This window comes from Rhynchophorus ferrugineus, unplaced genomic scaffold (assembly GCF_030347505.1).
Source record: "Rhynchophorus ferrugineus isolate W39M unplaced genomic scaffold, kcgeb_rfMv2 rfM1, whole genome shotgun sequence".
Lineage (NCBI taxonomy): Eukaryota > Metazoa > Arthropoda > Insecta > Coleoptera > Curculionidae > Rhynchophorus > Rhynchophorus ferrugineus.
The window spans coordinates 30,172,985-30,189,804 of NW_027472580.1; the positions used below are offsets into that span (position 1 = coordinate 30,172,985).

Here is a 16,820-nt window from a genome sequence, read left to right on the forward strand (position 1 = left end):
TTAAAAATCGGATGATGCCTTCTGCAAAAACACCTCTTCTGAGCAACTGTAGACTGAAGAGCTTTGGTGTATTGAAGAGTTTTGTAATATTTTCTCATGTTGTAATTTGTATTTTGTATATGTTGCATTGCAAAATGAATACTGTTAAATTGTACAGACTGTACAGAAACTATAGTTACATATGCAATCTAAGCAGCGGAATCGTGAATGTCCAAATCGTCAGTAAAGATCACCGGTAATAAAATATCAAATCTTTCTCTAGTTTATAGAATTCGTTACAGTATACTTATTTACTGTGAAGATATTATCTTGAATCTCACATTTGTATAAAAAAGATTTATGTATGCCTGAAGACTGATTACCTTAAAGGCTTTGACGTTAGAACCTCAAATTTAATTTATATCAGTCGAGTAGTTTTTTAGAAAGAAAATCCAAAAATGGTTCATTTTTTAGAAACTCGCGTTACAATAACGCCATAATATATTACCATCATTGCAAGTAAAAGTTGTAGTAAAACCAACATTTTTAATATGTAATGAACAAAATGATAATGCTGGGCTTCATATTGGAACATGTGTGAAAATCTGGAATCAGACCTGATAACCTAATCAAATGTAAAGATGAAGAAAAAAGTAGAGGCTAGCAAGAAGAGGTAGTTTGAAAAATAATTATATCCACATTTTTCGATAATAAAGCATTGAGCTTACACTGCAAAATGAAATTCACAGTCATTATGAATGTCATTCCGTCAAAAAAAAAAATCAACAGCATTAAAATTAAACCAATCCAATTAGTCAGTCGGCTTGCAAAATAAAAGTCCGCTCTCAACTTAAAAATATCTCACAGACGACATTAATAACATAAAAACACAGAGAAAAAATACTCACAACATTAATGAAGTAGTACCGTTTCGTAATGACCGAGGCACCGTCAACACACAGACTGAATGACATTCTCGAAAATGACTCGACTCCGTGTTTTGCCAGACCACTTCGGAAAAATTAATCTTAACATAAAAATAATGATTTACAACTGAAATGTATATTTAGATCGTGGATATCGAACGGTGCAGGATCGGAATTTATTCACTGCCAGCGAGATAATAAAGCGGCGAAAGCGGTGAAATAGGAAGCGGTTTTTTATTTGATTCATACAATTTTTCTTCTTTGTCCCCCCTCTGGCGTTTTGACGTTCTGGAGTTATTTTTAAGCCACTTCGCTTGCTATATCTAATGCGAGGCAAATGAAAATGAATTTTCTTGAAAATGTTCGTTTATGACAGGGAAAAAGTTGGTGTTGAAAGGAACAGTATAGATGATTTGTGTTGATAAAAAAGATATATGCCACAATATAAAACACAAGAAATAAGGCCTTGTGCAGGTTTAGATATTTTTTATATTTAAAAATAATTATGAGCAATTGATTTTTTCCAACGGCGACTAGCAGTAGTCAATTAAATTAGTGTATCATTCCATTATTATTATATGTTCACATGTATATTCATATGAAAATGCGCAATACCACTGAAAACCTCCGTTAAACAGCCTCTACTAACAGTGAAATTCAATGGTTTCGACATATATCTACATAAAATAATAGTTTTCCATTTACTATTATTGAGTTATATACAGAGACTAATTATGGAATGTTCACTATTACATTTTGGGCATTCATTATCTGTGTTTGATTTCAATAAATCTGTTGCCGAAGCCCATAAAGCGCTTTTAGAAATATATGACGATGCTATTCCGTCAAATCCCAATGGCGGCTTTTGATTTCGGCGGTTTAAAAGTGGTAAATAAATAATGGTAAACAGATAAATTGAAATACTTATTGGACGAAACCTCCAGCTCAGACATTTAAAAAGCTTTCAGAGAAATGAGCACAAGATGAATCAACTGTTTCCAAATATTTATATGCAATGGATAATAGCCAAATAGAGGAAAAATTACTCCAAGTCCAAATGGCTAAAAATATGAATTCGAACCGTTTCAACGTCATAGTTTCATTGATTGTCAAGCAAAAAAAAGTGTATTATAACAACAAGCATAAAAAATCATGGATTAGTCCTAAGCACCCATGCACATCGACAATGATGCAGAATATTCATGGTTATAAATCTTGCTCTGTATATGGTGATATCGAGATGTTTATCGATGTCAATTGTATGAATTCTACAACCTATTGTTGCAAAAAAAGACCAACAATAACGGATAACAATGGAATAGTCTTCTTGCACTGTTGAAGGTCGAATGGAATGTTCTACCACACTTAGGGCACTCACCAGACATATCGCCTTCTAATTACTGAATGATTACTGATCGTTCAATGCAATATATTTTTTAAGTAAGAAAATTATGAGAATATATGCAAGAATGTACAATTTCTATTTATCACACTAAACTTCACTATATTGTTTGGTAATTGATCGGATTATTATTAACTAATTTATGAGTCTTCTTAACTAACTAATTGTAAATCCTGAAATATTAAAGGCAACCCTCGTAGAATGATTTTTTGGCGCGTTAAGCAAATACTCTTTTCACTACACTATTACTACCTTTTAAAATACCTTAACCTTAATTCTTCAGTATTTCTAAATATTTGTTTATTTCTGAAAATAATTATGCAATATTTGGTAAACAAAGCAAAACATTAGCATTATATCACACTGTTAGTATTAAATAAAAACAAAATATGACCTTAGTCATTTCTAATAATCAGCAAACAACAAGGCAATCAACAAATAGTTCTTAACAATGAAGATGAAAAACTGAAAAAATACACTCCAAGTAACGTTACATACGTAGAATAGACGGGATATCCTAGCATGATTAACAATTATCTTCAATTCTTATTATTGAGGTCAACTGAAAGCAAAAATAATATTTAAAAAATAATAATAAAATTAAACAATAAGGATACATAAAATTTTAATTTTATAAAAACATTACTGACACTATTTAGGTGTTTCTAATATTTATTTAAATGAGGCCTTCCAACTCATTAAAAGATTACCAATAATATTAGTTTATTAATATTCACTAAAAGCACACTGATTTAATGTAAATATTTTATTCTTATTTATAATAACAATCTTCTTCTTATTACATAGCCTGAACAACTCGACAGTAAAATCTGGACAAAAATACGTTATAAGATGAATTTAATGAAATTTAAATAAATTAAAAATAAATATTGAAAGTGGTCCACACTCTATATAAGGTATTGTTAACCTGTTACTTCAGTCCCAAATTTATCTTTCATTCACTTCACATTGAACTATCCCAGTTTACACCTGCTGGTTCTGAAACTTGATTTAATCTAATTAATCTTCCAGTAATATTTGGTTTTGGAGTGAAAATATATACCCGTATAACCAAAAGGTTTTGGAAATCATTTGTACACAAAGATATTAAAAATAATTAAAAAATTTAAAAAACATTATATAGACAAAGAGAAATATTGATGAGACCCATTTATGGTATTCAAGAAAAAGGTCAAATGCAATATGCTCGCTCAGCTCGTGTAGGCGCTCGATCTTTATAGTACATACTCAAGAAAAAAGGGGTGCAGACATCAGGCGCCAAGCGAAGTATGCCGCAAATGTTGACCTGATAGAAATTCTCATTTCAAATAAAACTTTAAGAAATAATGTCGCCCTTGAAACCGAGTGTTCTAAGAATTTGCAATCGCATGTCCTATGGAGGTCAGTTAGATGAGTTTTCCCTCTCCAAAAATATCACCAAATCATATTGCGGAAACGACTGTTTGATCCAACCCTCTGAACAATAACGAGGAAACTGATCGAGAATCATTTATTTGTTTAATATTCTTTAAAATATTCATAACTTTAGCACTTTTTCATTATCAATTCTATAGAGAAAAAAGCGCACAGAATTGCATTTTATATATTTATTTTCCTTGCAAACAATTAACACAATCTAAAATCCACACATTATTCCTAATCATTTAATTATCATAACAAAAAAATTATGTAGTACATATAGTATATTTCAAAGTATGTTTGTATATACGTCATCAAGATGTTTTATGTATTGCCCGCCGCAATTTGTAAATTCGTTTCAGAATCTGACATTTTCCCTCTAATTTTATTCTAGTTAAAAAGAGACATAATGCTGTCTGATAATTTCGAAGGTGAAACCGAACTAGCTCGTCAAAGTCGACCGGTTGCCAAACGTAAGCAAAATTAATCAAAATATTACAATTACGGGTTATAAACCGGCAAACGTTGTTTTAAGTCTTTGTTTTAATACATTTCAAATCGTCGCGATTTTTATGAAAAATATTTTTTTAGCGAGTTATTGCTGCACTGAATATTAGTACGTACACTGTCTCTAGAATATCTCAAAAAAATAAAATAAAACCTTAACTTCACCAAAAAGAAACCGTCTTTATGCGAGACGGGTGATGAATCAAGATAAGATTAATGTTAGCTGTATCAGAGTTCAAATATACGAAATCTATAAAAACAGTAAGTAGTTTTTTCAATCGAAACATAATTTAATACAATTATTTTAGAGAAAATTGTTAGTCTTGAAAGTATCCATAAAAAGCTGAAATATATGCAGCTATTTGAAGGATGTTGAATATCCCTTTATACACTGTTGGGTAATATATGATTTAAGTGATGTAAAGCTATCTCACGAAGAGGTTTAATGGAACTTAAATACATACTACTTTTAAAATAATACAATTTCTAAAAACATAACAAAATCAAGGAAGATTTATTATATCAATTTGTATATTTAGATGAGACGTGTATATTTCAGAATGGTACATTACTTGTGTGCAAAAGTTTATGAAAAAAGGTAAACGTGGGAATAACTATCGACTACGTTTTGTTAGGCATGTTAACATATGTCATGAAGAACTACTTCGTTCTAGAAACAGGAAAATAAATCAAATATTTTTATTCCTGGTGCAGAATTAGTATTTTCCTCCAGGGGTGACTATCATGGTATGAAAATAAGCTTTTAAAGAACTTGGAGAAACCATCAGTTATTGTTATGGACAATGCACCATATCATATTACACTGGTGGAAAAGATCCCAACAAGTGCATCAACAAAGGCTGCAATTAAGGAATGGCTTAAAGTACATAAAATAGGTTTTGAAGAAACCATGTTAAAGAATGAATTATTTCAAATTGTTACTAGGTAAATTTAAATGAAATGAAATAAGCCCGAATGGGAGGTAGCACAGACTTATTATAATAGACATGCTGGTTGAGAAGGATATTCCATCAAGAATTGATATGTGGTAGGCTGCATTGTCGGCCATAACATCTTCGTTTTGGATGAACTCGATAAGACATACAGAGGAAGAAACTGATAAATGGTAGAACCGTGAACAGGTTTTGGGCAGATTGGAAATTTACAGTTTAGTGATTGACTTGGACAGTGACTCGCAAAGTGAAAGTGACTAAACGAAACTTTCAGGATATGTGATAATGCTGTGCAATGCTAGAAATTCCTGAGACAGAGTCATGAGAGTAGAAACAGCTAAAGGTATGCAAGATTTTTTGATTTGTAACTTGGCTAAAAATATTTTTAGAAATTGTTACTGATCGCTTAGTGGGGAAGAAAACACTACTAAGATTTCATATAGAGGTGAAGGGTCCTCCGAGACGGAACCTATTCTAAAACATTGTATGAAGTTGTTGGTAAGGTTAAGTAATATTCTAATATATAACAATGATGTTACTGTGTAATAAATCACATCCAGTAAATTTATAATCATTTTTGTCATGCTTGAATTGCTGGCAAAACTTCTTCATTCTTCACTATCACTCGTAAAATCGGAAAGGTTTTTACAGCGTATTTTTAATGGTGATGAAAAGTGGATCGATTACGATAATCTAAAGCGAAAAAAATTACGAGAACAACCTAGTCATGCATCAACATCAACGGCAAATCCGAATATCCATAGTGGGATCAGCTTCATCATGGTGTGGTATACTATGAGCTAGAACCCAATAAAACCATCAATGTGGATCGTTATCGACTACTAGTATCAAAATACAAGTAAAGATACAACAGTGTTATTATTCTGCATCACAACGCTCGGTCAATTTTTACAAAACCGGTAAAAAGATACTTGGAAACATTAAAATGGGAAGTGTTGCCCCACCGCCGTATTCACCAGAATTTGCTCCTTTTGATTACTACTTGTCGGACATGATTAGTCACCCGTTAAGGCAACATTTCACTTCAAGTCGGTTACTGGATAGCCTCAAAAACTACATCGTTCTTTCGAGTTGGAATCCGTAAATTGCCTGAAGGATAGGAAAAAGGAGCGGCTATCGATGGACAATATTTTGAATAAAATACATTGTGCCGATTATCGCACAACAATTACAACAAAGATTCAAATAAAAAAACTAATGTATAGACCTAACACATTATTTACAACAATTAATAATTATGAAAAAGTTATCATTTTACAACAATTATTATGAAAAATTAATCAGACTACACATTTACCATATTAACCAACCCATTTGTTTCAATTAAAATCAATCTAGAAAGAGTAGATTTAACGTAAGCTTAACGTCGCCATATTTCATCTGCTAAACGAGAGACGAAAGAGGTCAGCGGTGGCAAAAAACAAAGTGAGGGACCGCCGTTCGAGTGGAATACCGTCAACAGAAGAAACAAAAACTCGTGATATATAGGTCGTCGTGAAGTATATGCAGACAAATCGGAGCAAACCAAAGGAGAAATGGGCAAGTGGCAGATAAAATATTGTGCGAAATTATTGCGGTCGTTAAACGACCATGTTGTTTTAACATCTCAATTAAGATGATGACAAATCGCTTGTTTTGGTTGTTGTTAAGGCCATTTATAAAGCAGCAATTAACGCTGTGGACACATCAATTAATATTATTAAAAAGCTGAGATCTTTTTACCAAACTGGGTTGTGTTACGAAGGTATAAACCCTTATGGTCGTTCCACTCTTGATCATATTTATCCGAACAAATAGAATTAGCTAGTATTAAAAATAGATACCATCCTCCACATATTCATTTCATTCTTACGGTCAATACTGAGAGGTTTGCAGTTTATTAATTAATTTGGCGGTCCTTTTTAAGCTTTTTAAATTTAGTAATGGGCCCGACAAACTTAATAATTATTAAAGGTACTTCTTTTTTATTAAAACATCTGTGAATCATCTGTGAAAACATCATTAAAACAACATGTGAATTAATAATGAATGTATATCAAAGCTTCATGATAAATAATTTTGCAATTGTTTTGTTAATGATGATGATGTCAATAATGTGGATGGCGTGTGGACGTATTTTTTTGTTTTGGGGCTGACGTTTTCTTCCATATCCATACAATAATTAAGTTTGTTTATAAACAATGTGAAACCGATCAAAATTATTTAGATGATAGAGACTAACCAAATAGATTTTTTTATACTATAGAATAATTGTAACATGTTTATCATAAACAATGTATATTACTTCATTGATTCCTTCCCTTAACACAACAATAGGATTTATGTAAAACTACAATCACGAGTTTTTGGTTTTAAATTCCAACTGTTCCAAGTTCACATTTTTAAACATTTTTAGATATTATTTTAAATTAATACAAACCAATAGCATGTCATTCATAACTAAATATTTTTATCAATGAAATACGTTCAGTTCAGTAAGTTTTCAAAAGAAATCGATAACAGACACCATTAATACCATAAAGTCTTGGTATGACGATCCTATATACACTTCTTTCTACTTGACATTAATTTGGCGGTTTCGTTTTGAAAATACCTATTATCTTTACAATAATATTCATAATTTTATACAGAATAATACAGAGAAAAATTATTATTATAGTACTTAATCTAATACCTATATTATTTAAGGAATCATATGTTTAGACAAGATTATTGTATATTCTGTGCGCGTTATATACAATATTGGGTGAGCAGTTTTACTAATCACTTATGATTAGGGACGGGACGGAATTAATACACTACTTATTATCTTGGAACAAAAAATAAAGATTTATTTTAACCCTGGTATTTAACCCTTTTCTACCGACTCGATACAAGTTCCCGCGCCCTCTACTTACTCTTCTTCATCTTTTCTATAGTAGGTCTTGTATCGAGACAAGACATATATTTAACAAGTAGTATTTCACAAATCTTACACACTTTACATATCTTCGCATATTTGATTTTTGAGATTTCTCGATATTAATTTGTCAAAAAGTTCAACTGGAAACTCAGCATTTCTGTCATCCTTAACGATTCTGATTAAATGGACAAACATTTGACCTTGAGGCAAGTCGAATTTTACATCGTGGAATAACAGTCTACAAAATACCCAGAAATATAATCCCAGATGTTGAACACGGGCGGGGTGCCAGCAGCGCCAACTAGAACCAGACAACGAATAGCTGGCGGCAAAGAAAAAACACATTTTTCCTTGTAATCATTACATAAACATAACCATGTTTCAACATCTGGTAAATCTGTCAATTTATATTGGCAATTTTAGCTACTAAGACTTATTATATTACTGCCTGTCAAAAATGCTGCTGTGTGAAAAAGAATCGTCAAACCAACTATAACAAATTAACAGACAAAGATGGAATATCACTCTGAATATTTTTTTATTTTTTAATATATGGTCGGATATCCGTTGATAATATTTTTGAAAAATGAATGTTTTGACAATGGTAATACAACCAAACTTAACATTAACAGATATGCTAGCATTGTTAACGTTGGCAATTAACAAAATATTTTGCTGGTGAAATCACATTTTCAATCAAAATTTATTGAACAAACATTATAACTTGTTTGTTATAATTTTTCTTAAATCATTTCTAATAGGTCCCATTAGGATGATACAACAAGACCATAACAATAGAAAACTTCATTATATAACAGCACAAGGGTAAGGCAATGAGCTGGGTAAAGCTAGCCGCAGAAGCCTGTAAAAAATGTTCCATTCTCATAAATACTTAAATATTCACTACTGCGAATATACATCTATAGTCAATTCAAAATAGCAGTGACACGAGTGTCAATATATGTCTGTCTAAAGTTGTAAATTCGTTTTACATTCAGACAATATTATCCTTATCATTTTATTCTATTTAAAAAGAGATAGAATGCAGTTAGAGTAGTTCGAACATGTAACGGAATGAGCCTGCAAAAGTGGTCCGTTTGCCAAACATCTGAAAATTCTTCAAAATATTATAATTACGGGTTATAAACCGGCAAACGTTGTTTTAACGCTTTGTTTTAATAAATTTGAAATCGCCGCGGTTTTTATTGAAAAATTTTTTCGCATTGCAGCTACACTGTAAATTAATACGGACACGGTCACTAAAACTATCTTAAAAAATAAAAAACAATATAACCTGAAATTCGCCAAAAAGAAACCGTGTTTATGCGAAACAGGTGACGAATCAAGATCAATCTTGGTGTTTCAGAGATCAAATATACGAATTGTATAAAACAGTAAGTAGTTTTTTCAATCGAAACAAAATTTAATACAATTATTTCAGAGAAAATTGTTAGTCTGGAAAGTATCCACAAAGATCCAAAAGATATACAGCTATTTGAGAGATGTAGAACATCAGTTCATACATTGTTGGATAATATAGGATTTAAGTGGTGTAAAGATAACCCACGAAGGGGTTTAATGGAACTTCCTAAGATTGCTTTTAAAAGAATATAATTTTTAAAAACATATAACAAAATCAAGGAAGAATTATATCAATTTGTATATTTAAAAGAGACATGAATATTTCGGAATGATACATTGGGTTGCTCATGGCAAGATGATAATAGATATAGTATAAAGACAACAAAGGTTCATGGGAAAAGGTAAACGTTGGAATAACTATCGATTAGGTTCTGTTAGTCATAACATTTATTCATTGCAGACATATAGTTCTTCATGCTGGAAACATTAATGGTTTTATTCCTGGTGCAGAATTAGTGTTTCTCTAAGTCCAAGGGTGACTACCATGAAGAAATGAATTCTAACTTGACTTCGCAGTAGTTTGAAAATCAGCTTTTAAAGAACTTGGAAGAACCATTAGTTATAGTTATGTATAATGCACCATATCTACCATATATATAGTACACTGGTGGAGAAAATCCTAACAAGTTGATCAACAAAGGCTGCAATTAAGGAATAGCTTAAAGTACATAAAATAAGTTTCGAGGAAATCATGTTAAAGAATGAAATATTCAATTGCAGTTCATGTAATTCACTTTTTTAGAAATAAGCCTGAGAAAAGATACATAATAGATCAGTTTACTGAATGTTATGGCCACAGAGTATTATGTCTTCTTCCCTATCACTGCATTTTTAATCCAACTGAGTTGATATGGGGTATTGCAAAGAATTATTACAATAGATATTCAGGTCAAGGAGAATCTTCAAACCAGAACTGTCTGGATTTATGGAAAGACGCATTGTCGAAAGTCAAAGGTGTTCGGTTTATATGAGCTCGATTAGAATATTGGTTTATGATTCAATGCTGACGATTACCAAAACTGGGTAATGAAAGAGGAAAGCATAATATACTTAAATTGTAAAAAATTGTATTACACAATGTGAAAGCTTTATGACCATGTGTGTTATTGTTCAGAATAAACATGAACTTTGGTTAACATGTATGCGTAGAGAAATAACACTAACTGTTTTGCAGATATGGCAAATGCATTAAGGAGAATGCAGTGATTAAATGTAGTTTTATCAAGAAAGATGTATACAGATACTAACAGGATAAACTAAAGACAAATATAGTAATATCATAATGACTTTACAACGATATATTGCATTGAAAGAAACAAGGACTAAGCGTGAAACATTTATACTCTCTAATACAAAAACGCACCTAAAACACACTACCGATAGTAGTGCTGAAAAAAGCTCAATGTATCTATAATAAAACAACTCTAACCTATAAATTATTGTGATTGTAAAATTAAATGTAGTTTTAAGTTCTTCGATAATAAATGTATTTGATGTACTATAATGTTATATTATATTTAATAGAATATTTGTTCAATTATTTTATTTATATTAAAATTTTATTATATATCAGAGCCTAAATGTACAAAAATTCAGAGTAGCTGCGGCAACATTGCGATGTTTCTCGTGTCAGTGCTATTTTGAATTGACTATATATACGTATATATATGAAATTTAGTTACATCATATTCTTTTATTGACATTGCTTAACGTAGACCTCGAACCGCGGTCATGATAGCTTAGAAACCATCCCAGAAGATTCCCGGTCTTATCCCCGGCGTATAGTGATGGTTTCCCTTGTTGGATTTTACACTCTTATGGACTACAGACCTTTGCAGTTATAAACAATCATAAATATTAATTTAAATGCCTCGGTGTGGTTCAAACTCGCGACTATAGCAGCAGTAAGAAGACCGTCCTATCGCCTTAAGCATTGAACCAAATAATTTCTGAATAAATAGTGTGAACGAATAACGTTTAAATTTTTTAGTGATATACTTTCTAATTTTAATACTTTTTAATATTTACAAGAGTAGTTTTTATAGCAACAGATTACTGATGCAAATATGTGTAATTTTCATTACATTTAGTCTCGACCTTAATTATAACGTATAAAATACGTGTTAGTATATGGTAAAAACATTCATACATATTGAATGCTATACGAACACCGATTAATATTCAAATTAAAACAATCCAATGGCTTTCGCAACTGAAAAAAATTAATTAGATCATAAGGGACGGATTCTCTCTCGGATTGTAATGTTACATATCGCATCCTAATTAACATAATTAAAAACAGTTTGCATACACATTTTTCTCCGGTTCTTTCAAATTTCCAGCATAAAACACCGGAAATTGCAGAACTGTTTTTTAAATTATATTATAATGGTTCCGTGGGCCTCTGGCTTGCCAGTGAACTTGGAGCACAAGTGCCTAATACGTTCAATTAATTCGTGGAAATAGAATTAAACTTTTTCGGAACGGGAATTTAAAAACCGAATTTGTAGTTGTAAAGATAACATTGTGTTATAGTCCAAACTTCTATATAATTATGACAAACGACCTTCCATTATAAGAAATTTAACACTAGTACTGTTACCTCTTATAAAAATCGTATACCACGAAATCATTTTTGAGATATCCAAGGTATTGAAATTTGAAGAAGAAGTTGAATACTGAAACAATTCAACAATTTGAAGCTGGTTGAGCCAAAGGATTTTAATGATAATAGGAGATTATTGAAGAAATTCACAATTAAAAAACAGAAACTGGCTTTAGAGTCGAAAAGTCGAGTTCACATCAACTTTTAGCCATAAAATTATTTTCAGTAATTCCATCCAATGAAAAACCCTTAAATTTTTGCCGACAAAGTTGCATTCCGATTTTTTTCTTCCATTGTTGGCGTTGATTTATTTATGCTTCTTCTTCAATTTACTTACGGTTTACTTCTATTTTAGTACTCTCTTATTGTTATATTGTAATACGCTATCAGCTAATAAATGAAATCTCAAAAATAAACCTTATATATTTGCAATAATTTTTAGTAGTGCAATTTTAAAAATCTTCTCTCATTGATTTTTTTTAAAGGTTAAAAAACAACTTTTAAATAGTTTTTAAAAGTCTTCTCATAAACGACTGTTGTTGAAAAAGGCAGATTCACCTAACATAATTATTATATCGATATGATTGTTCATAGCCTGTTTTTACAAGAAATTTAGTAGCTACATGATAAAATATTTTTCCATTCTTGTACACTGCACAAATGCACTGAAACATCAAGCTTAAATCGCGCAACAATAGCTCATTTATTGAAAAATTTAAAATATTTCTTATATTAAACAATGTAGATTCTTTTAAGTCATAGATGTCGAAATACTGTCGAAAATTCTCATAACAATCGTATTCATAACAAAGCAGAGTGAGTGTTCAGATCAATCCCGATCAAGCGAGCACTCTTCCCACAGACTATTTGTTATTAAAAGTTATACTATTTATTGCATAAAACACCAATTTTGTGCTTATTTATATCTACATTTAATGTTATCAATCAATTCGGTGACCTTGATTTAAGTTATTTCAAGCCATAATTCCAATTTAAATTGGTATAAACAAATATTTTAAACTAAGCACGTCTTTCGGAATAATAAGTGCTAAGAAGAGTACACTTATATGTTTTAAAACAACATAATCTTACATTTCAACAGGTATGTAAACAAATTAACATTGTGAATAAATTGATAAATTGTAATTAATGTTGCTTATGTTTTTAAGAAAGATAAACTATTGACAACATGGTGTTACATATTAAACTTCAGTCTGATCTGAAATATGCTTTCGAAGTTTAGTTCGCAGTGAATACTAATTATACCTTATTTTCACATTTTTGATTAGTTTCGTTATGACATCACAAAATTACTAAAGATAAGGTCTGTAATAATGTCATATAATCATATTATATGCTTGCATGTATTCTCTTCATTTTTTTACTTTAGAGCGGCATTTGAGCGAAATTGGTATAATATATATTAATTAAAATATTTGCTAGCAAATTAATCTTCGATCCATATTCGTACCACTTTAACATTTAACTATTGTACTTCTTTTAACAAACCGTATGCCACCGAACCAATGCTGATTGCAGTGGTAACAAGTAGGCGTATGATGAGTAGACTGTATGCAAAACTTCCCATTCGAACTGCAAGATTCACAACTTTCGTACGCTTGTTTATTACCTTCGAACTTTTTTGATTAATGACATCAAAATCACTACTCGCGTTTCGAGATCAGATTTCTTCAAATAAAACAACTCAATAATATTAAGTGGAAATTATTACTGTTAGTTTATGCAGAGAAATATGAAACCCATCAAATATAAAAGATAGGTTGAGTTGTTTAACAGCTTTTTACAATGACACTATGCAGTTCGTCTATAGATATCGCTAATAAAAATGCACACAATCACCTAATATTATAAGTATACTGAAATAATACATATATTAAATGATATGTTAAAATAAACTAATATCTTCCAATTCTGGCTTATCTGCAGGCATCTACTATAAAACTTGGCGTCAGTGAAATTACCAAAGAGAGAATTAATTAAATCAATTTACCCGCAATACGCCAGACTATATTCGAGGCGGATTTTAACGATCTTTAAATTAATCAATCTTCAAATCCGTCCCGTCCAAAATTCGACCTCAGAACAGGGGTTTTACAAATAAAAAAGCAACAATTAAGTCACGTTAAATTTAGTCCGCAATGCAAATTTACTTTTTGCGATCGAACTGCGAGGGCAATTGGGGTTTGATTAATATTTTATATACAGCACTGTATAAACTGAAAGTTGTTGTTTGGTGTTTGTCGATTTAATTCCTGTTAAAAAGAGTGCTTTTGTTGATAAATTAAAAATTAGTGTTGGGAATAATCGACTGAAATCGACTATCGACTGTTTAATAATTGACTACTTTTTACTATCGACTGTTTCAGTCGCTATTTTTGGTTCGACTGATTTTATTACTATTTACTATCGACTGTTTCAGTCGTTTATTTTTAGTTACTATTTTCGGTTCTACTAGTTTATTCGACTGATTTTTAACGTTCTGGCCTTATCGTCCTATCTTTTAAAGTAATTCGCCGAATTTATGCTTATATAGATTTATATGTAATATATGTGGTTTTATGTTTTTTTGTAGTTTGCTTGTGAATAACTATATATTGTAAATTAATATCGCAGCATTTTGGAACGCTAGTTTTCGAGGGCAAAATAATAAAATTATAAATGATAAATAGTAAGATACTTTTGACTGGCATAATAGGTAATACTTTGGGCTGGTATTTTGGCTAGGTAATACTTTTTTGATAAACTTTCACGATTTTTGTTCAAAACTTTTTTCCTGAAATCTTGAAAACTAAAATTAGGTTCCAAAGGTTTCAGAAATTGCATCGATTCCAAAAGATTTGAAGAATTTTTTGCAGTAGTAGTTGTTAGATTTCTTTTAAAAATATTAACGATAAAGAGGTGACTAAAGTATATTAAATATTTGTAATAAATACATTTTCTGATTCTAACTTCAAAAAATACAAATATACTGACTACTGACCAAGAATGTAATGATATCTAGAGATATTTTGAGAAAAAATGGCCAAAATGAAAGAAGTAATTACTCCAAGTACTGCAGCAACTTTGCAGATTTAGCAGTATATGGAAATGCTATTTATTGGGCGTTTAGGAAACCCATTGTATTTTTGGCAAACCCATAAAATGACACAACCTGAATTATATAAGTTACATGTAAAATATTCCTCTATACTCGCACATCTGTCCCCTCGGAGTTTTTTCAAATCTGGGCAAATAATTAACGATCGAAGAAATCGCCTCACAGGAGAAAAGTTGAACATGATAATATTATTGAACAGTATTTTAAAAATATTCCCATTCAAAAATATATTAAACTTTTATTTAAAGAGTCTGGTAGTTATTGTACGATAATTTTTAGGTTCGTCATGGATTAGATTTTTCAATGATTATATAAATGTATACGTTTACATTTTATTTAGTAGTTATGGTTATTGAACATCTTTAGTGTTTAGGTTTTGTTTAAATTGTATTGTACTATTTATATCTATTATAGTATGTTATTTAAAAATAGTAATTAATATATTAAAACACGATAAAACATTTGTGGTGTTATTATTCCATTCTTTTTTACAAATCCACAGAACATTCAGTATAAAAGTAACCCTACTTCCTTTAAAATTATATTATTTATTACATGTTAATAGAAATTAGTATTTTTTTTCCTTTTCTTTTTTAAAGTTACCACGTAAATGAATATACATATCTGTCTCGCTTATACTACCATTGGAGAATATAAATATATTAAAAATTAACTGGTTGAAGCATTTATCTCAGTCCTTTCCTATCTCACATTTTATACAGACAAGAATTCCTACATCTTCGTCTGACATCACGAAAAAAAAAAACGTCGAACCGTGCATTTGACTGAAAATAGTAATTACTATTTTTTTGCGACTATCGACTGTTTCGACTGTTTTCGGTCGATAGTTCCCAACGCTATTAAAAATTATTCGACAGACAAGAAAATAATAGATTGGGGGAAAAATAATGGTATAGTAAATTTAATTGATGATTTTTAAGTCGCAATATTTAGTAATCCCATCTTTAGAGAATCTTTATTATTCAATAAAGTCATATTACAACAATCCAGATACTCTAACATTGTTCTTTAAAAGTGAAAGAGATTGTAGTTCATTTTAATTATATTTTCATTTTTAATTGCCTATTGATGTTTATTGTTTATGGCGCCATGTTTTTAATAACGAAAACTTATTTATACTACCTCGATGTATAACTAGGGTTTATTTGAACTGGACTGGCTGTTTAACATAAGCTTTACACCACGGTCCTCGGCATTAAGCCTATCGACTGACGAATGATCAACTTACAAATTATCCCAGAAGACGGCCATCTTATCCAGCCTGATTGAGACTATTTTCCTTATCGGATTCTGCACTCTTGTCTTACAAACATACATTTACAACTATTAATCAGCAAGAGTCGAATCCACGTTTAACGCAATAGTAGGAGGAGCGACCTGTCGCATTGACCAATTGTTCCAACCAACCCTACTATTTACCATTTTAGATAATAATAACTTGCTCTATATAAATTATGTTAAAAAACGATTTTAAATTAACACTTAATTAATGAAAAGCTTATTTGAACAAAAACCTCGCTAAATAAGTCGAATGGTGAATGGGGT

The 16,820-nt window shown here is 30.6% G+C and overlaps 1 protein-coding gene across 7 annotated transcripts in view; it reads right to left on the bottom strand.

The window, feature by feature from the left end:
• The window catches only part of LOC143206658 (uncharacterized), a 185,304-nt gene that overhangs the window by 85,003 nt on the left and 83,481 nt on the right, over nucleotides 1–16,820 (bottom strand). For 2 of the 7 annotated variants that reach the window (XM_076419302.1, XM_076419303.1), the window contains exon 3: nucleotides 2,806–2,869. The exons of 3 other annotated variants lie outside the window; for them this stretch is intronic. In XM_076419302.1, the coding sequence (XP_076275417.1) occupies nucleotides 2,806–2,831 (26 nt within the window). In that variant the 5' untranslated portion in view covers nucleotides 2,832–2,869. Of the gene's footprint in view, nucleotides 1–887; nucleotides 1,108–2,805; nucleotides 2,870–16,820 lie in introns of those variants that run through there. 2 more of the 7 variants (XM_076419306.1, XM_076419305.1) reach the window with 1 other exon arrangement.